Raw genomic sequence first — 26,201 nt, forward strand, 5'->3', positions numbered from 1 at the left:
CATAACCTTATTTGAACTCGTGGTTCAGTTCATAAACCAAAGTGCACCAGGTGTTCTTGCCAACAACTGTTGCTGCTCTGTGTGTTTTGAGTCAAACATTCCGTTTTTCTTCAGTAACGTCACCAGTTGTTTGTACCCGTCTCTTTTTCGTAGGAATCTAATAGGAATCTCTTTACATATGATAATTGGTCTTCCATCAATTAATAACCTGTTATTATAACTCATTCTCAGAATTGCATTTCACATCTCTAGTGAATTAAAGATCATCAAACAATCTCCAGGTAGTTTTTTAGTTTTAGCTTTTACAGATCTCACCTTAATTCTAAACACATTCTCAATTGTGTACTCAATTTCTTCTTCCTTCATATCCATCCATCTTGCCAGTTCTTTAATCATTTTTGTTTTAATATCTTCATTTGGCTCTTCTACTACCCCTCTGAATTTTAGGTTTTTCTGTTTCTGCCTCATCTCCATCAGAGCCATATTGTCCCAGATCTGCTCTTGTATTTTGCTGACCTCAACCAAGTCCTCTTTTGTCTGACTCTTTTCTATTTTCCTTAACTTCCTTCTGAGTTCGTTTCGCTAGCTCTTCTGTTGTTTTAGATCTAACTGTTAAGGCCTTTATTTTACTTGACAATTCCCCCCACCACTCCCTCTATTTTTTTATCCAGGGTTTCTTGCACTTCCACCATTTTTTTCTCCATGTATTGTTCATTTTGTTTGAATTCTTCCTTTATTTTCAACCAAAGAATATCTAAATTTTTAATTTCATCCTGTTTTGACTGTCTTCGGTCACCTGGAGTTCCTCCAATCCCCCCCCCCCCATTTTTTCATGACATTTTTATACAAATAAATCAATATTAACTGCTTTCACCACTGGGGGGGTAGTTACACCAGAGAGCTGGAAATCGTGTTTGTCAGAAATTGTGATTTAGATAATGGCCTCTAGGGGTCTTTCTTTCCCTTTTCCTCACATTAACTTAAAATTCTTATCTTAACCAAACACTTTGAAATTCACCCCTTTGCACCTATATCAACTGTATGACAGCTATATATCAAATATTATTCTGAAGAGAGTGGGAGAGAGATAGGGAATAGTACACGTCAAAGATATATAAACATTGTATCACAGTTTAAAGGTTTAGTTCATCATAAAAAGCCCATCTAACAATAACTCAAATACTGTTCAGTTTGAGGGTCCTCTTCTGTCCTCTTCTGTCCTCTTCTTTTCTTCCACCTCTTATAAACTCAGTCCAACTTAAAAGTCCAAATAAAAGTCCAAGCAAGTCCATATAAGTCCATAAATCCAAATATAACTGTAATCAGCTCAGGGAGTTGGAACATAAACTTCTAGGCACTTGGAGGCTTAATCCTCAAAAAATATAGATATAAATATAGGATATTCCCCCAGTTAGTCTTCTTTCCTCCTTTCGTACTCCAGGGGGGATGAGGATATTCACAGTTTAATTTCAAGCCTGTTCTATATCCATTAAATCCAGGGGAAATAAGGAAAATAAGGAACAAAGATACTTCTAACTGCTCCACTTTCCCTTGTCAGTCCCTTACGCTGTTGCAGACCTCCCCCCTTAGCTTTATACAGGGGTCTATACAAAGTAACCAAGTCTCTGGTTTGAGGTTTGAACATGTTACTGTTTCTCCGACCCAGTCATCAAGTCTTCTCAGAGAAGAAGGAGATACAAAGTTCTTTTTAAGCTCTGTCCCTCTTCCAACGTTATAAAATGATACTTGCCTCAGCGCGTTACTTCTGAGGTCTTTCAGCTTACACTTACTCAGCAGGAAACTTTCACTTCCGTCTTGTTCTCATGTCTTTGTTCTCTGCTCCATCTTTGACACTGCAGCCGGGACGGACTCCCTTTTTACGTCCCTTAGCTAACCAAATTCCTTGAATTCCTTACAGTAGTCAGTTTTTAAACGTGTCGTATTTCTAGGAATTCAGTTTTCTCATGGAAGTTTAGCACTTTCCATCAGAAGCTTGAGACTGCACAGCACGGGGTCTGAGGTGCTTCCCCTTTCGCGCCCGTAGCTCTATCCTGTCCTCGGATTTTTATTTAAAACCCGAGAAACAGGAGAGCACACCTGGGCGCCGCTGTGTGCTCTGTCCCCCAAGGTATCCCCCTTGAGGTTTTGAGGCCCGTAGAGTCTTTACGGACCCCTAAAAAACCCCCACACTGCTCGGAATTACCGGAGCGGTCGTTCCTCTCTTCTCTTTGATGTCTGTGCTAGACCGGAAGTCCCTGTGTTTTGAGTCAATCTCCTGTCACTGCAGGTCACAGAAGTTCAGCCCATTCTAGCCACAGCTGGGACACTTTATGGCTGCTCTGCAGAGAGAGGCCAACTCAGTTCACCAGAGTTCAGACTGCATAAACAGTTTCTTTGCCAGAGCAACTGGTGAGGCGGTAAAGCCTCTGCCTTACAAGCACATGGTCCCAGGTTCAAGACCCGTTATCTCTCGGTAGGGGCCTGAAGAGCCATGTGACTCAGGATAAGCCAGCTTCATACATTCCTGTAAGGCACCATGATCTGATTATCATAAAGGCAGTACAGTGGTACCTCGGGTTAAGAACTTAATTCGTTCTGGAGGTCCGTTCTTAACCTGAAATTGTTCTTAACCTGAAGCACCACTTTAGCTAATGGGGCCTCCCACTGCTGTCGGAGCATGATTTCTGTTCTCATCCTGAAGCAAAGTGTGATGGCCTGGGATTCCGATTCGGAGGATGAAACAGAGGAATCCCGGCCTGCACAGGAGTCCCCGCCTCCAGGGCCGGCTGAACTGGGGCAAGGCCTAGATGCTGAAGAGCCTGCACCTGTGGCAGTGCATCAGGAGCTGGCCCCAGGTGAAGCCCTTCTGGCCCCAGAGGGGCTTGATGACTCAGTGGCCACAGGTGAGCCTCCTCCAGGGCCCAGTAACCCTTCGGCCTCTCCTGATCTGCAGAGGCTTAGGGCAGAGAGGCGAAGGGAACTGGTTGCCCCCAGGAGGAGTGCTCGCCTTAAGGCCAGAGGAGGCGGGGCTCCTGGGGACCGGGACCGCCCCTGGCCTTAGAAGAGGATAAAAGCCCAGTCAGCCCGGCCCCAGGTTGCGGGAGCAACGTCGTTGTTGGCTTCGGACCTTCCTGTGTTCCTGATCCCTGCTCGGCTTCCTGTTCCTGACTATCCGGTACTCCTGTTCCCTGCTCGGCTTCCTGTTCCTGACTATCCGGTACTCCTGTTCCCTGCACAGCCTCCTGTTCCAGCGTTCCTGTTCCCCGCCCGGCTCTCTGCCTCGGACCTTGCCCCTCTTCGTGTGGACTCTGCTACACCCAAGGTACCTTACCCCCGGGACCAGCACACAAAGTTCTTAACATGAGATACTATTTCTGGGTTACTGGAGTAACCTGGGTAACCTGAAGCGTATGTAACCTGAAGTGTATGTAACCCGAGGTACCACTGTATAACTACACCATGATGAGCCCACAGAGGAAGGAGACAGGACTCTCGTCCACAGAATGACTAGGAGGCTGCATTCTTGCTGATGCACTTGTGGGTAACCAGTGCTTAGTGTCCAAATGTGAGGTGCATGGGGATCCTCAGGGAGAAAGCATGCATTCTCCTTTATTACTATACAGTGGCACCTCAGGTTACAGATGCTTCAGGTTACAGACTCTGCTAATCCAGAAGTAGTACCTCAAGTTAAGAACTTTGCTTCAGGATGAGAACAGAAATTGCATGGCCGTGGCGAGACGCCCCATTAGCTAAAGTGGTACCTCAGGTTAAGATCAGTTTCAGGTTATGAACAGACCTCCAGAATGAATTAAGTTTTTAACCCAAGGTACCACTGTATATTGAATTCTTCCCTGCTTTGCACCATAATGTCCCATGGCAGGTTACAGCAATCTAAAATATCAATATTAAGTAGTATAGTGTAGGTGTACTCTCATTTTGACTCAAGAAAATCACCATTTTATAGTTCAAATCGGGAAAAATAAATGCAGTAAATGGACCAAAGGCTGCCATCAGGGGTAGCAACGGAACTGCCGCTTCACTACGCTGAGAAGAAATTAAATATTTTATTTTTTTTAGTTTCTTCTCCCGTTAGATTCACAAAATGTTTAGGGGTATGCGTACCCCTGCGTCCCTGCAGAAAAAAGCACTGTACAGTGGTACCTTGGGTTACAGACTCTTCAGGTTACAGACTCCGCTAACCCAGAAATATTTGTTGTTGTTTAGTAGTTTAGTCGTGTCCGACTCTTCGTGACCCCATGGACCATTGCACGCCAGGCACTCCTGTCTTCCACTGCCTCCCGCAGTTTGGTCAGACTCATGTTTGTAGCTTCGAGAACACTGTCCAACCATCTCGTCCTCTGTCGTCCCCTTCTTCATGTGCCCTCAATCTTTCCCAACATCAGGGTCTTTTCCAGGGAGTCTTCTCTTCTCATGAGGTGGCCAAAGTATTGGAGCCTCAGCTTCAGGATCTGTCCTTCCAGTAAGCACTCAAGGCTGATTTCCTTAAGAATGGGTACGTTTGATCTTCTTGCAGTCCATGGGACTCTCAAGAGTCTCCTCCAGCACCATAATTCAAAAGCATCAATTCTTCGGCGCCAGAAATATTACCTTGGGTTAAGAAGTTTGCTTCAGGATGAGAACAGAAATCGTGCTCCGGCGGCGCGGCAGCAACAGGAGACCCCATTAGCTAAAGTGATGCTTCAGGTTAAGAACAGTTTCAGGTTAAGAACGGACCTACAGAACGAATTAAGTATTTAACCTAAGGTACCACTGTACATTATTAATAATACTAATACTATGTTGTTGTTGCCACCCATTCTGCATCTGAGGAAGTATGCCATAGCAAATCTTACTCCCTTTACAAATAAATACAGTTAAGTCTTTAAATTGCCACAGACCTTCTCCTATTTCTATATACAACTTAGATAAAAAAGAAGCAATGGCAAACTGCTTAAAAGTGTGGGCATGGGAGAGGGTTTTCGTCAGCTAATATAAGCTTGTTCAGAGGGGCAGTTTGAGACAAAATACTACACTTTAATCCTGTGCAGACATGGTCTATAAATGTCTGTAAATTCTGGATTGCTTGCATTGTTACATCATAAGCAGCAGGTCACCCTTAGATTAGATGTGTCAGGGGAATCGGTAGTGAAAGTACAGGTTTGCCACTGATCATACAAACAAATATAAATGCTGTGGGATGGGGGGGGGATTAAGGGCAATTGGGGCTAGGGAGGAATACAGAGGTTTGGGGGCATGTGAGGAAGGGGGAGGATGCGTAGGGGAGGTGGGGAGACAGGGGGTTGTTTGATTTTGTTGTAAAAATTCAAAAATAAATAACTAAAAGTTGTTTGCATTGCTAATTAAAAGTAAAAGGTTGCGTTTCTGCTGTCTGGATGTTATTTGCTAAAACCAAACGTGTTTTAAAAATTGAACCTATACAGCAGAAATACGCACCACTGTGTACAATGGTGCTTACTCCCAGCCATGGACAGAACTGCAGTCATGTGCCATAAATTTAATCATGAGATTTTATTAGTAATTTGTTTTAAATGTCTGTGTTTTAAAGTTGGAGGGATTTTTTAAAGCAATGTGTTAGAAAAGCAAGATATTTAAATCCCGGTGGCCTGACTCTGGATTTTATTATGGAGCTGTCATTGATGCACTACACAGTTAGGAATAGCCCTCAAGTGTTGCTGGGAACTGCAAATGGGGAGGAGAGCACTGTAGCGCTCAGTTGCTCCTTGAGGGCTTCTCATAGGCATCTGGTTGGCCACAGGGAGAGCAGGATGCTGGACTAGATAGGCCTCTGACCTGCTCCAGCAGAGTTCTCTTTTGTTCTCTCTCCCAGGGCCAGGTGAGACTGCCAGAATCTTCTGAGAGCAGCCATTCAAACCACCCTAAAAAGCAACCTACTGCGCATGCTCCTGCAGCTATCTCTTGGAAGAGAAGGGGGAACAATAACTGCCACACCTTACTCTAGTAAATGAAGGTGTGCTGGATTGCTACTAATACAATGAATGGCAGTAGCTTGGGTTACATTAGAAACAAAGGCTAAGCTCCGAAGTGCATAAGCAATGCCTGGTAGAAACGAGAAGGAGCTTAGGATTTCAGGGGGTGAAGGTATCAGTGGCCTGCAAAGCAACTCTTTCCTCCTGAAGCCTTGCAGAGTCAGAATAAATTATGCAAAGCAAATGTAGTTTACTGCATTAGGAATCCTTTTTATTTTATTGTACACAGCTTCGGTAATGTTTGGTTGTGAAGCAGTTTATAAATCTGCAAATAAAATTGCTATACTTGCATAATCTTTACTAGTTACAGCATTCACTTTGTCATAGTATTATTTATTTAGCTCTGGGAGGGTGAAGGACATCTATAAAGCCATTCCATTTCACAAACAGGTAAAAAAATACATACATCTGGATGTGCTCTTATTCTCCAGAAGAAGTGGAGCAGTGGTTTTCTATGCTAGTGAAACCAGCACACTTCTCCAAACTTTGGTTTGGAGAAGACCTTCAGGAGTTTCAATGGGGACAGAGGACAAGCATTTCAAGCCCCGAATTCTTCTCCAGCTTGAATTAAAATCAGAGACAAGTTCCTTCCTCTTGCCCCTTCTATTCAGTGCAATGGAGAAACATTAGTTCACTACTTTGAATAGGAGCATAATTGAGAGGGTGCAGAAACCAAAAAGAAAAATTCTGAATACAGAAGAGGAAGACCATTCTTCCTTGGCTAACTTCATAGGTGGACTTTGTTAGGATATTTCCGTTCCACCTTAAAAGGGAGCAGGCTTTGTGAGTCAGAGTCTGCGTATTTCCTGTTCACAGGATGTTTATGTTTTCTGTTGCTTTCGTTCTCTCTCGGTGTCATAGACACTAAAGCAGGCAGTCATGTTTTTCTGTGTTCTGATCAACGCTGAATAAACTTGTAAATAATGCTCTCCTGAGTGCAACTTTTTGGCTGTGCATTATCTGCTGATAGAGCGTGCATGAGCTCTGGAATGTGGCAAGATATTTTCTAGAAACTCATGTCGCTGCGTGCCTACGGGAGGTCGATGGATCGTCCGGCAGCCGGCTTGGGGGCCATGATGGACTTTATCTCCCTGGCAGTATCCCAACAACTGGTTTCGGGCCCAGATTCACAGCACTTACAGGAGAGTAAGACTGCGACAGACTGCTGAAAGGTATGTGGAGGAAAAGCGAAAGTAAGGCTTTTCTGTTTGCCGTGGCAAGAGCTTTTGATGTCTGGCAGGGCTAATGGATCTGGGAGCCGCGCCAAAGGCCTCAAGATTTATGAGCTGCCGAGATAAGACGTCTCTGAAGTGAATAAGATTCACGGCTCAAGTAAAAAGCTGGAATGGAGTTTTTCCAAGCTTCTGAGGTTGCTGAGTGCCCAAAGTTAAATCGGCACAACTACCAGACCTGGGCAAAATGGTGTGAGAGTTTGCTGCGTCAGTTTGGAGTGTGGCATACTGTGTGTGAGGCCCCTCCAGTTCCTCTGACAGATAGATGGAAGGCCGAAAATTCGAAGGCGATAGACATAATAGTCTTGTCCGTCTCTCTAGAGGAAATTAAAACGCTTGCTGGCAACACCACTGCACGTAAGATGTGGCATGCTTTGAAGATAGCCCATCTGCCAGTCATCCCAGCCCAGAGTTTGACTGCATTGGAGGTCCTGGCTGTTTCCCAGAATGCGAGTGAATGCAGGGATGCCGAGGGCACCGGTTGCAAGCTGCAGGGGGAGCTGACTGTCACGTCATCCCAGGCAGCATTCCAGCCTCCAGGGGGAGCCAAGGAGTCGGCAGCTGAGAGCTCTGTTTCTCATGGGAACCAAGGTCATCGCCTTTGCAGAGGCCGGAAGGGCAAAGGTAAACAGAGGCAGACGCCTGCAGATGGTCAGTGTTAGGTAGATTTATTGCTTTATTCTTGGCGTCCGGCACGCTTCCCCTGCACTCCTCTGCAGGTCGTAAAGCAATTAGCAGAATTGCACAGCGTCCGTGTTGAAAGGGCAGTAAAACAAGTCCCACACGTTTCTTCTTTCCTAGTAGCACTTTATTTGCTCAAAAGTAGCATATTTACAAGCAAGAAATTCCATCTGATTCCAGCTGCATTTTTTTTTCTGCATCCTTCTCTCTCAGCAGCTGCGTAGCAAAGCTGCTTTCACTTTACACTCAGCTCACAGCATTCCAAGCTGCTTTCGTCAAGTCCTGGCTTACTTCCCTTGTAAGCGCCTCCTCTCAGCCTCGAGACACAGAAGGTTAACCCTTCAGTACACCCAACACCCCCTCTTGTCTCGCGCCTGAGGGGAGAATCGACCTTTGGTCGTCCCAAACCCAGACCTTCACAAAACTCCCCATGTCTTTGGAAGGTGAGTGGCTTCGTGAACCCATCAGCTAGGTTCTTGGCAGAGGGACAATACTTCAGCGCAACTAATCCCTCCTGAACACTCTGGCACACATTCCGAAAGCGAATGTCTAGGTGTTTAGTTCTGGCCTTGAACTGACCTGACTCTGCCAAACGCAGGCATGGTTGATTGTCCTCGAAAACACGTATCGGCAGACAATCCACTTCGCAGAGTTCCTGCACCAAGCAAGCATAGAACTCTACTTCTCTGCACGTCTCTGAAAGAGCACTAAACTCAGCCTCAGTGGATGAGAGCGCTATCAGACTTTGCTTCTTGGACCTCCATCCAACTACTGAGTTCCCAAACTTCACCACTAGGCCAGACACAGACTTGCGATCCTCAAGATTCGCCCAATCCGAGTCCACAAAACAAGTCAGTTTGACTTCTCCTTGTGCTGGCAACCTAAGACAAAAGTCTTTGGTCTCCTGCAAATATCTCAGAACTCTCTTGATGCCATTCCAGGCTTGCACACTAGGGTTTGATGCTTCCCGGCTGAGCAGATTGACAGCAAACACTATATCAGGTCTGCTCCATTGGGACAAGTACAACAAACTCCCTAGAGCTGACTGAAACACTTCAGTATTTTCGAACGCAGCGCGTTCTACTTGCTGGCTGTCCTTCACAAAACTAGTCTCCATAGGACTTCTCACTCCTGCACAATCACTCATCCTCATTTTCTGAAGCAATTGCTCAATTTTACCTCTCTGGCTAAGCAAAAAACTTCCATCCTGTGCACGCTCAACATTGACACCTAGATCTTTCATGGACTTCATCTCTTTGTCCATTGCTCTGTGCCACTTGCCTGCTTCTTCCTCAGGTAAACTCTGAATATCCTCGAAGGATTCAGGTTCACATCTTGCAGAACCTACCCAGACGCCTGAAGCGCCGTACCGATCAGGAGGCCTCCTTGTCCTCGCTGATCTCCTCAGTGTGACTCCTGGTGACCCTGCTGCTTCACTGGGTCCAGCTAAATCATCCTCAGTTTCTTCCCCCTCTGACCTGCTGCGCCTCTTGGGCCTTGCAGCTGGTCCAGCAGGTGAAGAAGGCTCACTCTTTGGCTCAAACTTGACACTTGCCTGAGGAGGTGTTCTAGGTTCCCCCCTCTGAAGGATCCTGAGCTGTCCCTGCCTTGGACTCTGTCGCTCTGGACCGTGGTCCCCAGCAACAAGTTCCTCTTCCTCCTCAACATCTGAGTCATAGAACTGCTGTGGAAGCACGTCTGGATTGGCGTGCAGACGCTTCCAACCAGCTTGCTCACAGAACTCAGCGCTATTGCTGATAACCAACCTAGACTGGTCTCCACTTGGATATGCAAACCGCCAGGCCTTTGAGCCAGGCTCATACCCTACAAAGATCATCCTTCTAGATCTTGGCTCACCTTTCTTGCGTAGAGCCTTTGGAATAAGCACCCAAGCCTCACAACCAAACACACGAAGGTAGTGCACCTTAGGCTTCTCTCCATGAAGTAAGAAATACGGTGTATTTCCTACACTAGAGTTGTACACTCTGTTCTCGGTATGGACCACATATCGCCAAGCCTCCGACCAATATTTCTGGGGTAGCCCTGCGTCCCACAGGATCGCAGACACAGCTTCCTGCACCGTCCTGTTCTTTCTCTCTGCGACCCCATTCTGTTGCGGAGAGTAAGGAGCAGTCAGTCTGTGGCTAATCCCCTTCTCCCTAAAGAAATCCTGTAAAGCAGAACCAGTGAATTCAGCACCTCTGTCACTTTGAAAACCACGAACTTTGGTGGAAAAGGTTACCTCAACTGCGGTGATCCAATCCCTGATCATTTTAGCCGCCTCCCCTTTCGTTTTCAGAGAGAAGGTCCAAGCAGACCTCGAAAAATCATCAATCAAAAGCAAAGAATACTTCGAACCTCCCAGTGACTCAACAGACATGGGTCCACACAAATCTGCATGAATTAATTCAAAGGGTTGCGTGGTCTGCCTCTCTGACTTTGGATATGAGCATGTCACAACTTTCGCCTGTTTACATGCATTGCAATCTAGAAATTTGTCACAAACATTAAATTTGCACCCTTGTGTCAGCTCTGGTGCTTTCTGGAGATATTTCCAATTCAAATGGGCGAAGCGTCTGTGCCAAATATGTGAACAACCATTGTGGGGTGCTACATTCACACATTGGCCCTTCGCATCTTCGGTGTCATCCTCTCCTGTGGAAAAAGGCACATTTACAGCAAACAAATTATCTTTAGACTGCACTGTGTACACGTGTTTCCCATCCTTGGAAAATTCACATTTGTCACCTGAAAAAGAAATTTGAAAACCATCGATCAATAGATCATGCACACTTAACAAACAGTTAGTTAAACCGGGCACTGCATAAGCTTTGACTTCATGCTTAAGAAAAGGACAGAAGAACAGTCCTGTTTCTGTTAATTTTTTCCTGCTTCCACCTGCAAACGTAACAAACGTCTCAGTTTTTACTGTCCTGCAATTCCTCAAAAGACCAGGAGATGGCACCAACGAATTTGAGGCACCAGAGTCTATTATTACAGTGAGAAAGTCTTGTTGTTGACATTCCTGGGTCGCCAGGGCAACAATCTCCTCACTACCCCCCTCCTTGGGGCTTCTGCAGATGTCCTCTCTGGTTGTCACGGCAACAGACTCCCCCCGGCAGGAAGACTTGCCGACGACCTTCACAGCTTCCGTAGATGCAACTCTCTCAGTTGCCATGGAGACTGGACTTGTCTCGGCGTTCCCACACAACTCTGAAGCTCTTATCTCTACTTGATGCAGGTGGCTGACCTTGAAGCCTCTAGCTCTTTTCAGCTTCCCAGGCTCCGACTCACAACGTAAACAACTCTTGGCAGCTTTTGGAGAAAGAGGCGTCTCTGAGCTTTCACTGCTCACTGCCTCCCCACTGCTCAAGGGGTCTTGAGGACGTTTTTCTGCACCCCATCTGATGGATAAAGGGCTCTCAACACTTGGCCTCTCTTCAGGCTCCTCACACAGACACGTTGCAGCATCCACACAGCTTCCAGGCTCAGCAAAAGCACAAGCAGCATTGCTAGCAACAACAACAGCAACAGCAACAGCAACAGTCCCTTCGCCCCCCTGTGGGGGCTTACAGCTCCTCCCAGCTGTGTATCGGCACTCAAGAATGTGGCCGGCGCCATCTTGCCTCTCCCTTTCGGATGCAGCCCCTTCTCGGCCCTTGCTTCCCACTCCAGCTCCACAAGCTTCTTGGAGTGCTAGCCAAGCGGCCTCTGGCCTTCTTGCACCCAGGACAACAGGCACCAGATGAGCATCCACACTTTCTGCCAAAAAAGCAAGCACACGCTTCTCAACTTCACTTTGCTCTGCAGCCCTATTAGCCTCTGCTTTCCCAGCTGCATTCTGTGTGGGGTGAATTACATTCCACAGCTGCTCCCCAACTAGCAAAAGCTCCACTTGAAAGCTGCACTGCAGCCAATTTTGGCTAGTCAGTCTCTGACATGGCAGTTTAAGCTCAAAGCCATGCTCACAGGGCTGAGCCATTGCCCCCCTTCTGTTGGCTTTTCCCAAGGGTACTCACTCAGCCAAACTGGGAACTCCGGACGTCATGGCTCTCAGCTCCCAGCCTCCTCCGATCTGCCCTTTGAAGTCTCCGGCAGTCGATCAAACTGACGATCAGCAAATAAAGCTTCAAAGCCCTTTCTCACACGCTTCACGTTGACCCATAACCATGTTAGGTAGATTTATTGCTTTATTCTTGGCGTCCGGCACGCTTCCCCTGCACTCCTCTGCAGGTCGTAAAGCAATTAGCAGAATTGCACAGCGTCCGTGTTGAAAGGGCAGTAAAACAAGTCCCACACGTTTCTTCTTTCCTAGTAGCACTTTATTTGCTCAAAAGTAGCATATTTACAAGCAAGAAATTCCATCTGATTCCAGCTGCATTTTTTTTTCTGCGTCCTTCTCTCTCAGCAGCTGCGTAGCAAAGCTGCTTTCACTTTACACTCAGCTCACAGCATTCCAAGCTGCTTTCGTCACGTCCTGGCTTACTTCCCTTGTAAGCGCCTCCTCTCAGCCTCGAGACACAGAAGGTTAACCCTTCACTACACCCAACAGTCAGAAGCAGAGGGAGGGTGAAGAGCCCACGCCAGAGGAAAACAAGGTTTTGTTTGCTGGCACAGCTTCACCAAAGGCTAAAGGCAAGTCTGATGGCCAGGAGCAGGGGGCCAAGCTGCAAAAGCCCACGCCAGTGGAAAACAAGGTTTTGTTTGCTGGCACAGTTTCACCAAAGGCTAAAGGCAAGTCTGATGGCCAGGAGCAGGGGGGCAAGCTGCAAAAGCCCACGCCGGTGGAAAACAAGGTTTTTCTTGCTGCAAAGGCTGCTCCAAAGGCCAAAGCCAGGTTTGTTGTTGATTCAGGCTGTACCCGCCATGTCTCAAAGGACCGCCACCTATTTATCTCCTTCAAACCTCAAGAAGGTGAGATCCACCTGGCTGATGGAAAGACGTTGCGGATCGCAGGAGAAGGGACTGTGAAACTGGCAAGTCTGCACACTACCATCAAAGATGTACTGTATGTTCCAGGCGCTGCAGACAATTTGCTCAGTGTCCCACAGTTGACTGGGCGTGGTTTTGAGATTTCCTTCAAGAGGAGCGTCTGTGTCATCAGAAAAGGCAAAGAGGACATTTTGCATGCAAAGTTTATGGATGGCTTGTTCTGTATAACTTATGATGACATTGGTGCTGTTGTGTCTAATGTTGATTCTTGTTGTGTTGCACAAACTAACAAAGTTCTTCATGCAGGATGCATTCACGATGCACACAGGAGGTTTTGTCACCTCTCTTGGAAGGCACTGGCCAAGATGCCAAAGATGGTTGAGGGTTTGAACATCAAACCCTGTAAGTTTCACATGAAATGTGTATCTTGTGCAGAGAACAAGGTGAAGGTTGCTCCAAAAGGCAAGGAGTCTAGCAGGCAGGCTTCCAAACCCTACCAGCTAGTGCACGCAGACCTGGTTGGTCCACTTGCGCCCTCTTTGGGTGGAGCAAGGTACTTCATGGTTTTAATTGACTCTTTTTCCAGGTACATTCATGTGTTTATGCTTGAGGAGAAATCGCAAGCGTTTCCTAAGTTCAAGGCATTCTGTGCTTGGTTGGAGAATGTTCACAGTAAACGCATTGGTTGGTTGTTTACTGATCGGGGCGGGGAGTTCACTTCTCAGTAGTTTGAAGCTTTTCTGACTGAGAAGGGAATCCAGCATGACTTGTCAACGCCTAGATCGCCATGGATGAATGGGCTTGCGGAGCGAGCAAATAAACGTTGCTGCAAGGAATGAAAACATTGTTGCATGATGCCAATCTCCATGATAAGTTTTGGGGGGAGGCTCTGTCGAATTTTGTTTACACTTTTAATCGCAGATTGTCATCAACTATTGGTTGTACTCCCTATGAGAAGATGTTTGGTAAGAAACCCAACATCAAACACATGAGAATCTTTGGTTCTGACATGTGGGTACACACCCCACAGAGCAACAAGCTTGGGAAGCGTGGGGCACATGGTTTGTTCATGGGGTACGAAAAAGGTGCATACAGGGTATGGATGACCAACTCTAAGTCCATTAAGTTCACAAAGAGTGTTGAGTACAATCCTAAGTGGGGGGGAAATGTGGGAATTTTCCAGAGTTACCCAGAGGAAGATGAAGGTGATGTCAAAGAAGCAGCTAAAGCTGAGGAAGCTGCTGAGGATGATGATGACGATGATGATCAGAGTTCGGATTCCAGTTCAGTGTGCGGCGCTGCTGCTGATGTCGGTGACAGTGATGACACAGCAGACTACAAGAGCGCAAAGGCCTCAGTCAGACCATCTGATGCGTCTGACAATGAACTGGAAGAACCACTGTTCACCATTGGTCACTTTTCTCCTAAGAAAGAGGAGATGAGTCCAGAAGACTTGCGTCTAGTACGCAGATCTGAGAGAGCCACAAAGGGCAGACCTCCAAAGAGATTTGCTGATGAGTTTGCTAAGATGGCAACTGCTGTTCTTAGTAGCTCAGAGAAGGTGTGGGAACCTTCAAGCTTCAAAGAGGTTCAGGAGTTAACCTCTAAAGATGCTGAGCCTTGGCTTAATGCCATGAAGGCTGAAGTTGATTCCTTGAATAGGAACCAAACTTGGGAACTGGTACCGGTAGTCCCAGGGATGAGACTGGTTGGCAGCAAATTGGTCTTCAAGGCCAAGACAGACCAGAATGGCAAGGTTGTCAGACACAAAGCCAGATTGGTTGCCAGAGGTTTTTCACAGGTACCAGGACAGGATTACCACGAGACCTACTCACTCACCGTCAAATATGAGAGCATTCGGCTGATGCTCAAGATAGCTACAGAGGAGAAACTGCATGTTTCCCATCATGACATTAATACAGCTTTTTTGTACGGGGTTTTGGGGGAGGAGCTGTTTATGCTTCCACCTGATGGGATGCAGATACAGAAGGGAATGGTCTGTAAACTGCGGAAATCCTTATATGGTCTCAAGCAGAGTGCCAGGTGTTGGAACACAAAACTCACTGAGACGTTGCTTTCTCTAGGTTTTCACCAGGGCAAAGCTGATCCATGTGTGTTTGTCAAGGAGGAGGGGCAAAACAAACTGTATTGTTTATGTTTTGTTGATGATCTTCTGATGTTTTGGAAGAATCAGGCTTTCTACCAAAGCACCCTAGCTCAGCTGAAGGAGCACTTTGACATGAAGGATCTTGGTGAGGTATCCAACTATCTTTCTCTGCAAGTGGAGAGGGACCAAGCAGGTAATTTTCTGGTACACCAAACACAGAAAATTGCTGATGTATTAACCAGGTTGAATTTGGTTGATGCAAACCCAGCAGACACACCGATGGTGACAGGTTACCAGGTAGACAGTACTGCTGAAGCGTTTTCTGACACTACGCTGTACAGATCCATTCTAGGCAAGTTGAATTTCATTGCTAGATGCTCAAGACCTGACATAGCTGTAAGCACTAACCTGCTTAGCAGACATGCTAACAATCCTACTGTTCAGGATTGGAAAGCTCTGAAGCGCATAGCCCGCTATTTGAAAGGGACTTTGCACTACAGGCTGAGGTTCACCAGTCAGAAGACTGGAGGTCTTGAAATCTTTGCAGATGCAAGTTTTGGAAGTGACACCACGGATGGTACAAGCACTTCTGGAGTATGCTACATGTACAACCACTGCCTGTTTGACTGGTTGTGCAAAAAGCAGACGACAGTGAGCCTAAGTTCCTGTGAAGCAGAACTCAATGCTCTGTCATTTTCACTCATGGATTGTGAATGGTTGATGCAACTGTTTAAGGACATCGGAGTTTCTGTGAAATGTCCTGTACAAGTGTATCAAGACAATAGATCCTGTTTGGCTTTGCTGAACTCAGAGAGTTGCAAGCAAAGAACCAAGTACTTGCAGATTAAGTTACATCGTGCAAGAGAGTGTATTCAGAAAGGACTCATTCGGGTGTCCTACATGCCAGGAAATGAAATTCCTGCTGATCTGTTGTCTAAGGTTGTTAACAGAGAACAACTTAAGGTTTACGTACAAAGGTTGCAATTGGGTTGAACCACAGGTACTACAGGTTACACGGAAAGGGGGAGGATGTTAGGATATTTCCGTTCCACCTTAAAAGGGAGCAGGCTTTGTGAGTCAGAGTCTGCATATTTCCTGTTCACAGGATGTTTATGTTTTCTGTTGCTTTCGTTCTCTCTCGGTGTCGTAGACACTAAAGCAGGCAGTCATGTTTTTCTGTGTTCTGATCAACGCTGAATAAACTTGTAAATAATGCTCTCCTGAGTGCAACTTTTTGGCTGTGCATTATCTGCTGATAGAGCGTGCATGAGCTCTGGAATGTGGCAAGATATTTTCTAGAAACTCATGTTGCTGCGTGCCTACGGGAGGTCGATGGATCGTCCAGCAGCCGGCTTGGGGGCCATGATGGACTTTATCTCCCTGGCAGTATCCCAACAGACTTCCCATCACCAATTTTGCCCATGCTGCCTCTGAATTTGTACTAGGGAAACATTTTTCTGTTACACTGAATGGGAGCAGGGTTGAAGGAAGGCTGAGAGGAAAGAACGCCCTACAGCTGAGGGGGAGGGAGCGGAGAGGCTCCAAGCATTGGAGAGGTTCGCCCCGCCCCCATGGGTGGCTCGACACACCCCTGGCTGCAGGACACGCCCCTGCCCCCTGCACTAGCTAGCTAGGGCAGCTAGCTACGTCACTGCACACATATGCATATGAATCCCCAAAGTAACAGTTCAACAAATAGTCAGGTAAGAAGATAGGGCTCCACACGTGAGGAGATATTGTGTTATGGGTTTTTTGAACAAAGATTTGCCAGGCTGCGACTTGTCCACATCTGCAGCCCTCCTGAGGCAGGCTTTTCAGCGAGGGACAATGCAAAGCTGATAGGGCCGAGGGCAGTTGCCTATGCTGCTCATCACTGGTGTGAGATCGATGTCCTTGGGGTCAATGATGGACTTCAGAGTGAAGTTCTGTAATATGGTGGTCAAGAACAAGAAGATCTCCATACGGGCCAGACCTTCCCCCACACATATCCGCTTCCCTGCAAAGGAAACTCAAAGTGTAAGATGCATAACAACCACTTTGGCTGTTACGGAGAAAATAACAATCATGCCAAAGGAGCAAAGGTGCTGCTCCAGAACAGCTCCTGGGAGAGTCACTCTTTCCACCATTTCTTTTGCTTCAGCTGGTCACAGGAAAGATACAAGGAGTTCTGATGGACCCAGAAGCCTCTGCCCCTCCCTCACAAACTGGCAGCCCTTGCAGTTTAGGCTGCAGGAGGAAGGAAGTTCCCCCTCGTTGCCCCGACACCAGCCGATTATGGAGACAGGAAAGACCTGAGCCAATTAGGGAGACGGGAAAGACCTACTGAGGAAGCAGATATCTTACCTGCTGAGAAAGGCATGAAATAGTCGCTCTTCCTGAAGGTGCCATCTTTGTGCAAGAAATGTTCTGGGTCAAATTCTTTGGGGTTTGGAAATTCTTTGCTGTCATGTAGCACAGACATCAGACTTGGATATATGGTAGTGCCCTGCAGAGAGTGCAAAGAAATGGTCTGGATGGCCATGACACCCAAAGGAATGGTGTGGGAAGGCACTAACAAAAAGGAAGGTACTTTGTTGATCCAGAAAAAGACTGGAGCAGCTTCAGAAGGCAATAGGGTGTTTAAAATGAAGTCCAGGCCTGAAGATGCCCAGCTACACTTTAGGAGTTGGGCTAAACTACTTCTCTTACTTGTACATAAGAAGAGAAGAAAAGCTCTGCTGGATCAGTCCAGTGGCCCCATTTGGTCCAGCATCCTGTTTTCATGGTGTCCAACCAAATGCCCATGGGAAGCCCTTCAACATAATCTAAGCAAGACAGCTCTCTCTATTCCTGTGGTTTCCACCCACTGGTATTCAGAAGCATGCTGCCTCTTGCCATGGAGGTAGAATATAGCCATCATGGCTACCAGCCTACTATTACTACATAGAGCCTTGAAATGAGCTGACCTTTGGAATGACATATTGTCTGAACGGTGTATCTTTGAGTACTGCATGAGGGACGCTCAGTGGGACAAGAGTGATGAACCTCTGGATCTCATGGATGACAGCATCTGTGTAAGGCATTTCCCCACGATCTGCTATGCAAGGACTTCGTGATCGGCCAATAACTCGGTCAATTTCTTCATGCACTTTCTCTGCAATGGGAAAAATGAGGTTTAATACCTGTGCAGGAAATATCATAGAAGCAATTGTAATTCCATGGGAGTGCCTGCCAGCCCCTGCACATTTTTGGAGCTTTCAATGTTTTCTGATGCCAACTTTCTGTTGACTCATCACATTAACTCAGACAAATTACTGTAGCTCACCTTCAGTAATCCATCTGTAAACAGGAAAACATAGTATAACTGCAATTATTTATATATTAATTCAATTTCTATCCAAAAGGAGCCCAGCGGGACAAAAGCTTTAGGGAAGTTTTAGGAGCAAGTGATGGTCCAGCTTAGAGGGATTCCTATTGGAGGCACTGTCCTGCAGTGATTCTGATCCTACCTGAGGGCCCTTTGGCCCCTGGCCCTTGTGGTTGTGCCTTTGTCTAAAGCAGTGGTGTCCAAACTTTTTTGAAAGAGGGCCACATTGAATGAAGTAAAGGCTCGTGAGGGCCAACCAAAGGGCCAACCAAAGTTGTTAACCTTTCTTTTAGGATTTTACCTCAGGAAATAAAATGCCGCTGGGGCAGCAGGCCTGATTAGGTCCCCAAAATGGACTTTGGACATGCCTGTTCTAAAGGATCTGCAGTGGCTGCCAGTACACTACTGAGCCAAATTCAAGTTGTTACTGTTTGCATATAAATCCTAGGGTTTGCAATATGGTCAGCTATAAGAGCTCATCCACACTTCTGTTTTTGCTAGGATTTCTAGGCATGGGTCAGAGCATTTTGTCCACCCCCCCACCCTTTGTTGTCTCCAGGAAAGCCTTCTGTCTACTGCTGATGTCAGTCAGCGATGATTAACATTCAGCGATGAACAGTGGGTTTTCCTGGGGAAAGTGGCAGAACAACAACCTCTTGGACCTGTGACACATAAATCTAGGAGAGAACTAGAATAATAAATACTAACATCACTTCCGTTTTACCTTGTATCTCTGGGTATTTGAGGAGGATCATGAACCCGTATCGCAGTGTGGTGCTGGTGCTCTCTGTTCCAGCCGAAAACAAGTCAATTGTGCTTATGGCCAGGTTTTCAATGGTGAAATGGGATACACTATTACCTTTTTCCTGCAGAAACACACAACACAGTCAGTGGAGTCAACTCAATTGTTCTGAGTACAACATAACAAGAATTTAATTGCGCCACTGGGACCAGCTCCCTTCCCAAGACACATCTTATCTCAAGTCTTTTTATAGCTCGTTCCTCTGGACATTCCTTATCCAGAGGGCTAATCATTAGAAAGAACTTCCCACTTACTGCAGGAACAAGTCAGCAATGGGAAATGAATCTACTCCAATGGGGTGTGGGCAGGAATCTCTTTCCTTGGCATTCCCCACAAGAAGCTGGATGGAAGTCTGCTGGTTGGGAAGCTTCAGGAGTGGCAGGAGAACCCACATGGAGAGTTCTGTGAGTTTTCATGATTACCTGATCCATTTTCATAAGGAAGCAGTCGATAAAATCCCGAGGTGAGCTGGGGTCCAGAGTGGCCTTGTGCTCTTCAACCTCCTCCAAAACAAACTCTCTGATTGCCAAGTTGTTTTTCAGCAGTTTACAGTGGGGCCCAGGGATGCATTTCATCAAAGAAGGAAAGAGGTTGTAGAGCTAGAAGAAACACCACAAGAGACCCATTGGCACCAACCTCAGTCAGGGTTTGTCCGCACTCGGGCTTCAGTATAACGTTGGCCACTGTTGCCTTGTGTGCATTTCAACTCTGTGGTCCACACACCAGCATTTTCACTGCCAATGCCTCGAATATCTCTGTAGATGTTCCCCATCTGCATTACTGGGTGGTGCTTCATTGATTGTACTGCATTGTATTATCTTCCCTTCCCCTCAATTAGTGCTTTCCCATCCTCTACCTAATGGTTGTAGAGGTCATATGCAGATTTTTTAAAAAAATTTCACCTATGTGTACCTTTACAAAAAACTGAGAATTCATGCAACAATCCTCCACCCCTACTGCCAAAACTGCTTAAGCTTTACTTCCTTTTCCACTGGGCTGCTGTTAAGTCAAACCTTGGTTACTAGACCCAGGTATTGGCATTGAATGCACCGACCTTGACTGGAACTCCAAATTAAAAACATAAGAACGTAAGAAGAGACTATTGAATCAGGCCAGTGGCCCATCCTGCTGTCACAGTGGCTAACCAGTTACCCATGGCAAACCTGCAACTAGGACATTAACAGAAATATTAAGAGGCAGAGGCAGTATGGGTCATGAGAAGCCTGGAAGAAAGAATTTAAACAGCAGGAAAATTTAGACTTTGTGGAAAAGGGCCTTTAAAAAGATGGCACCTACCTGTCCCCAAGAAGAGCTAAAAACCTGAAAGTTTTCATTTATTAAGCTCATCATGGATAGGAACTTCTTGTCATTATAATCGTATCGTTTCCCAAAGACAATTGCACAAATGACATTGGAGAGAGCGCAACTGAGCGAGTAGGTTGGATCCAAGGGCTTCTCTGGAAGAACAAGAAAAAAATAATTATACACATTACAGGTTTTAGGCAATAATCTAGTCTGGAATTTCTGAGCTGCCATTTCCTGGCTCCTGGCCTCAGTGGTCAGACAGGGAGCTGCCTTTCTCACAACAATTCTGGAGGCATGGGCATCTTCAGTGGCTATGAGTGGTTTCTTCCAAGGACTTTCCAAGGTGCTTTCCTCCAGCTTCAGCCAATATATCCTTAGATAGGAAAGAGTGACCTCAGTGGAGCAGGCCTTGGTGAAGTCTAGACTAAAACTAGGGAATCTAAAGCACTTCAGATGCTGCTAGACTCTAACTTCTGGACCACTGATGACTGTTGGGGCTAAAAGCAGCTGGAATTCAACAATATCTGCAGAGCACTCTTGCAGTTGATAGAGAAGCAGCAGCCAGGCTTTAGTTGGAACTGGTGTGTGTCAGCATATTACACCCCTGCTGAAAGTTATGCATTGCTTGCCAGTACATTGACAAGGTAAGTTCAGTGCATTAGTGGTGTGTATGAAGCCCTCAGTGACCTAGGACCAGGTGACTTAAGGACCACCTTATCCCATACACACTGGTCAGATCACTATGAGCATCAGGAGAAGCCTTCCAAATTGCCACACACTCATCACATGTTTGTTTCATATCAATGCAGATATCTGTTATATCTATTAAAACTTTGAGCACAATGGCACCTGTGCTTTGGAATGTGGTTCCTATTGAAACCAGCTACAATTTTGGCATTTCATCACCTGCGGGAAATGTTTGTATTTCACAAGTGTTTTTAGGCAATTTATTTGATTCAGTGTTGGTCACTATTTCAGTTTTTTACGATTTAAATTTTTTTAATAATTTGCTTGTACCCACCATGATATTTCTTTATGAGTTGGTGGTTAATAATCCGTTGTAATGTACCCCAGATTCTGTTGTGATGTTTAAGGGGGTCTGCTTGATAAGCCTATGTGGATGAGGGGCAGTGGCTACCCACCCTGAGTGTCCTGGAACTTTTGTAGCAGGAACTGTGCTTCCTCCTGGATCCTCTCCTCAATACTTTTCTTTCCCATGCCAAAGTTGCGCAGAGTGGTAAGGGCAAAACGTCGGAGCTGCTTCCACACCTCCCCATTGCTGAATACAATTCCTGGAAAGCAGAAGAGGAAATGGGCATGAAGGAGATGGATGGACTGAAAGAGAGAGCAGAAGAAGCAGGTTGGAAGAGCAGGAGGCTCTTATTCTTGGCTCCAGACCACCTGGAGACTTGGTACTTTGGTGCCTCTTTATTCCATAATCAGTAGCTGGCCAGTCTTCTGATACATGCCCTTACTGTAAAATATATGTGTTTAATGTGCATAAAATGCTATGTTTGTGTGTGTTGTGTATGAAACGTAGTGGAGGTTTGCATTTGCAGAATGTCCATTTTTGCAGCTAAAGCTTAAAAAGAGGTTTCAATGTTTTGATATTTATGTTAACTGATAATTTATCTTTTGGAGCCTGGGTCTCTCTCTGAAGCTGCCAGTATAATGAAGAAGCAATAGTTCTTGGATTATATTAACCAGAAAGAACTTAAAGAAAACTGGACTACATTGCTAGTTGTATAAGTGCAAAGTGTTGATTTGTATTTATTTATTTTTTTGGTAACAAATTTAACGATAGCTTGCAGTAACTTTGAAACTCTTTCTTGGTGTGGATAGTTTATTGATTCACAAAATCCAGGCCAGGGAATTTTGCTCACATAACTCTCACACTTACTGCCCACACCAGAATTACCCCAGACCATTATTTTTAAAGGCTAGAGACTCATTCAGTCCTGCTTTAATTTTTGATGCTTGCTCTAGACCAGAGGCGGAGCTAGCTGTAACCACCTTTCTCCGCTACTGCCCTAGATATTGCTTAAGTACTTTTATGAGATGGCTCATTTCTCTCTTAAATGGCAATGCCCAATATATAGCTCTGCCATTAAAAGGCTGCTAATTATCTACTGCTACTGTCCAGTGGGAACATTTATTACTACACCCAGGGGTAGTAAGAATGAAGGCCCTTGCCAGGAGTTATGTGTGGTGGCCAGGGATCGACAGAGAGATAGAGGCCTGGGTCAAACACTGCCAGGCCTGCCACGAATCCCACCCAGATCCCCCAAGGGCCCCAGTCCAGTCCTGGGAGTCCGCCCGAGCACCATGGTCACGCCTGCATGTGGACTTTGCTGGCCTCTTTCAGAGGAAAACATTCTTCATAGTGGTGGACTCCTACACCAAATGGCTGGAAGTCGCACTGGTACCATCCACTTCTACGTCCGCAGCCATCCGGGTACTACGCAGGCTGTTTGCAACCCACGGGCTCCCTGACACTCTCGTCTCAGACTGCATTTACGTCAGAAGAATTCCAAACCTTCGCAGCGCAGAACGCCATCTGCCACATCCGTTCAGCGCCATTCCACCCTGCCACCAATGGCCAAGCAGAACGCATGGTGCGGACCACCAAGGACACCCTTCGCCGCATGACACAAGGGGATTGGGAGTACCGCCTTGTCACATTCCTTCTAGCACAGCACAGCACCCCCAGCTCAACGACTGGCCGGAGCCCCGCTGAACTACTAATGGGTCGGCGCCTTGCAATCAGATTGGACCTCCTTCACCCCAATAGAGCTCAGGCTGAGGTAGTGGTGGGGGAAGGCAGAAACCCCCAGACCTTCGAGGCCCAGGACCCAGTGTACGCAAAGAATTTTGGGGCAGGCCCAGCATGGGTACCTGCCACAGTCACCAGGGTCACTGGCCCCATGTCGTACGAGGTGCTAACAGATGGGGGGCAATGCTGGCGCCGCCACTGCGACCAGATACGGTGACGATTCCCGGGATAAAACCAGGAGGAGGACAGGTCAGAGGAGTCCCAAGGGAACAGTGGGGCAGTGAGGCCCATAGAGCAGGAGGGGTCAGCAGGAGAGGCAGAATCAGTAAATACAGAGAGGACCCGCGAGGCCGAAAGGACACCGGAACCAGAACCACGACTGAGCGAGCCAGTTGCGCCAGACCAAACAGCCCCATCACAGCCAGCATCCTTGGAACACAAGCCAGAGCCTGAACCCCGGACCAGGGAACACCCCAGGCCGCAACGCACACGTAGGCCGCCGGCATACCTTGAGGACTATGAATGCGACCTCCGGGGCAGGACTGGAACTTAGAGGGGAGGGGTGTTATGTACTGAGTTGAATAGGATCCAAACTGCAGCAGTCTGATTGGTCCTAGAACAATGCAGCAGTATGATTGGTTGACAGGAACCACCCAATCATGCTCCAGATAGAAGTGAATCCACAACATGATTGGCTTACAGTAGAATTCCGGAATTAGCTAATCATGTGCAGCCCATTGTATAAATAATGTATATAAAGCAAATACTTTGAGGGGACATTCATTCATTCCTCCTCACCACTATGAGCTGAATAAAGAGCATGAAATCACTTTGCGACTCTGAGTATATTTCAGGAATGTATATCTCAAGATGCAATGACTTGTCTTTGCAACCTTTTTTTGCTTTATTTTCATGAATAGAGGGATTTTCCTGTGTCCCCCCCCCCCTCCACTGGTCAACCAGCATAGAATACCTAATCCCTTGTAGACATCATCAGCTATTGGCAGGCGTCCCCTGGCAGCAAATTCATCTCCACGGTCGATCAGTGCTTCTTTCACTGCATCATAGCCATGCAGCACCACAACACGTTCTGCTCCAAAATACATTGTGAACACAGAGCCATACTTCTCACTAAACTGGAAAAAAGATAGAGAAGGACACACATCTAGGTGGGTTTGCGGGTTAGGAGAGGTTCATATAGCTGATGTAGAGCCCCGCTGCCCCCAGACTCACTATGGGCATCTGAACCACATGACTCTTAATAATATACAGAAGTGTTCTGCAGCTAGATCAGGCCAAAGGCCAACTAGTCCATGACTGTTATTACAGTGGCCCACACAGTTCTTCTGGGAAGCTCAAAAACAAGACCCGAGTGCAATAGCATGCTCCCCTCCTGCAGGTCCCTGGAACTGGTGGAGGTTCAGCATCATGGCTAGCAGCTATGGGTAGCTTTATCGTCAATGAATTTTGTCTTAACAAAATTCCACAGTGAATTCCACAGTTTCAATATGCACTGTATGAAGAACTACTATCTTGAGTGTGTTGTAAATCTTCCAACATTCAGCTTTAACTGAAGGCTCCACGTTTTAGCTTTACAGACCCTTCATGTGTCCCTATTTTCCAGGGACATCTCTGATTTAGAGAAGCCATCCCAGTTTGATCACAGAATGTCCCCCCTTTTCCTTAGGATGTGCCTATTTTTACTGGAGAAATGTTGGAGGGTATAGAGTTATACAACCCCCTCTGAACGCAATCCTGAATAGGGAAGTGTTTTTTTGTTTAATTTATAATGTTTTATTATGTTTTTATATATGTTGGAAGCTGCCCAAAGTGGCTGGGGTAACCCAGTAAGTTGTGTGGGCTATAAATAGTAAAATTATCATTATGGAATGGGATGTCCCTATTTTCATTGGAGAAATGTTGGAGGGTATGGCATTATGAGAGGGGGGTAAAAGTGTTTTCCCATCCACTTTCTCTATATCGTGAATATAGTTATGTCCCCCTCACACTCATTTTTCTAAGGGAATTCTTAAAGTACCTTCCCACCGAGCACATTCTGGGGAAAATAAAGGAGCAGCTTTTCAAAATATAAGAAGACTATGAACTCCCCACTGTCCAGCAGAGGCTAAAAATGTTCAGAGGGCAAAAATGCGCAAACCATCCATGTGTGGAGGGAGAACTGGACCCGCCCCTGCCCCCTGTCTCTAAAATAGTATGAAAATTGCACTATTGCTTTTTAAAGTTCTTTACTCAGAAAGGGGCTTTATGGCTTTTATTTTAAGGATAAAATAATAAAATGACAATAAAACAACCCCCTTTGTGGAGTTGTGGGACCTGATCAAAGTCCACCTCTTTTCTGTGGAGCCTTTGCGACAAGTCCCTGCTCCCCATCCCTGCTGATGTAGCCAAGCGCAAGTCCGTGCCACTGAAATCACAGCGATTCTGCTATTCTTTTCCTCTGGTCTGGATGCCTCCCCTCCCTCTCTTGCCTCTCCTCTGTCAAAGTGCAGAGTCTGTTGCCTTAGACTCTTCAAATGTGCCCTGCAGCCAGATGGTACCATCTATAAATAAACAAACTGACAATGGATTGTCCCCTTCCAAAAGTGTCAGATGGAAAGAGGCTTGCAAACAGGTAACGGTCATAAACAGACAGCTGTTGAGGAAGGTGCTCATCTTTGGCTTACCTCCTGGAGAACCTGGGCCAGGTTGTTGGTCTTCACCTGCAGAGCGTTCCCTACGATGGGCAGTGGAGGTGGGCCAGGTGGCAGCTGCTTTGCATTCTCTGGCGTCCTGCTCCTGACTGCAAGGAAAATAAGGCAAGAGATACATATGATCATCAAAATGGTCACTGTCCCTAGAGGCTCCATGGCACCAGCTAACAGTGACTGAAAAGACTCTAGACAAATTAATTTGCTTTCCAATTTTATATACTCTGAGGAGGTCACATAGACATGGATTTTCACCAATAGGAATTCTAGGTTTCTCTGAGTAAATGAGATTAGCCATTAAGTAGAT

The 26,201-nt window shown here is 46.3% G+C and overlaps 2 protein-coding genes and 1 long non-coding RNA gene across 3 annotated transcripts in view; all 3 read right to left on the reverse strand.

The window, feature by feature from the left end:
• Nucleotides 1–529: 529 nt before the first annotated feature.
• LOC308470706 lies at nt 530–5,153 on the reverse strand. Its single transcript, XR_013982579.1, has 2 exons — nt 4,899–5,153; nt 530–2,339 (listed from the first exon to the last, which is right to left on the reverse strand). It is a non-coding gene; the product is annotated as an uncharacterized lncRNA (long non-coding RNA).
• A 1,044-nt stretch (nt 5,154–6,197) lies between these two features.
• LOC308469529 (cytochrome P450 2C19-like) overlaps nt 6,198–26,201 on the reverse strand; it is a 39,081-nt gene continuing 19,077 nt past the window's right edge. Inside the window, exon 10 of the mRNA XM_080992122.1 lies at nt 6,198–6,510. The gene's annotated coding sequence lies outside the window, so the exon portion shown is untranslated. The remainder of the gene's footprint in view (nt 6,511–26,201) is intronic.
• Nucleotides 16,695–26,071, reverse strand: LOC308464620 (cytochrome P450 2C19-like). The gene is made up of 9 exons (XM_080984067.1): nt 25,871–26,071; nt 24,160–24,322; nt 21,556–21,705; nt 20,405–20,565; nt 19,531–19,707; nt 19,031–19,172; nt 17,906–18,093; nt 17,304–17,445; nt 16,695–16,956 (listed from the first exon to the last, which is right to left on the reverse strand). The coding sequence occupies exons 1-9, from the start codon at nt 26,051–26,053 to the stop codon at nt 16,775–16,777; spliced, it is 1,488 nt and encodes a 495-aa protein (XP_080840193.1). The 5' UTR covers nt 26,054–26,071; the 3' UTR covers nt 16,695–16,774.

This window comes from Podarcis pityusensis (assembly GCF_964106645.2).
Source record: "Podarcis pityusensis genome assembly, chromosome: 1".
NCBI classification, from domain to species: domain Eukaryota; kingdom Metazoa; phylum Chordata; class Lepidosauria; order Squamata; family Lacertidae; genus Podarcis; species Podarcis pityusensis.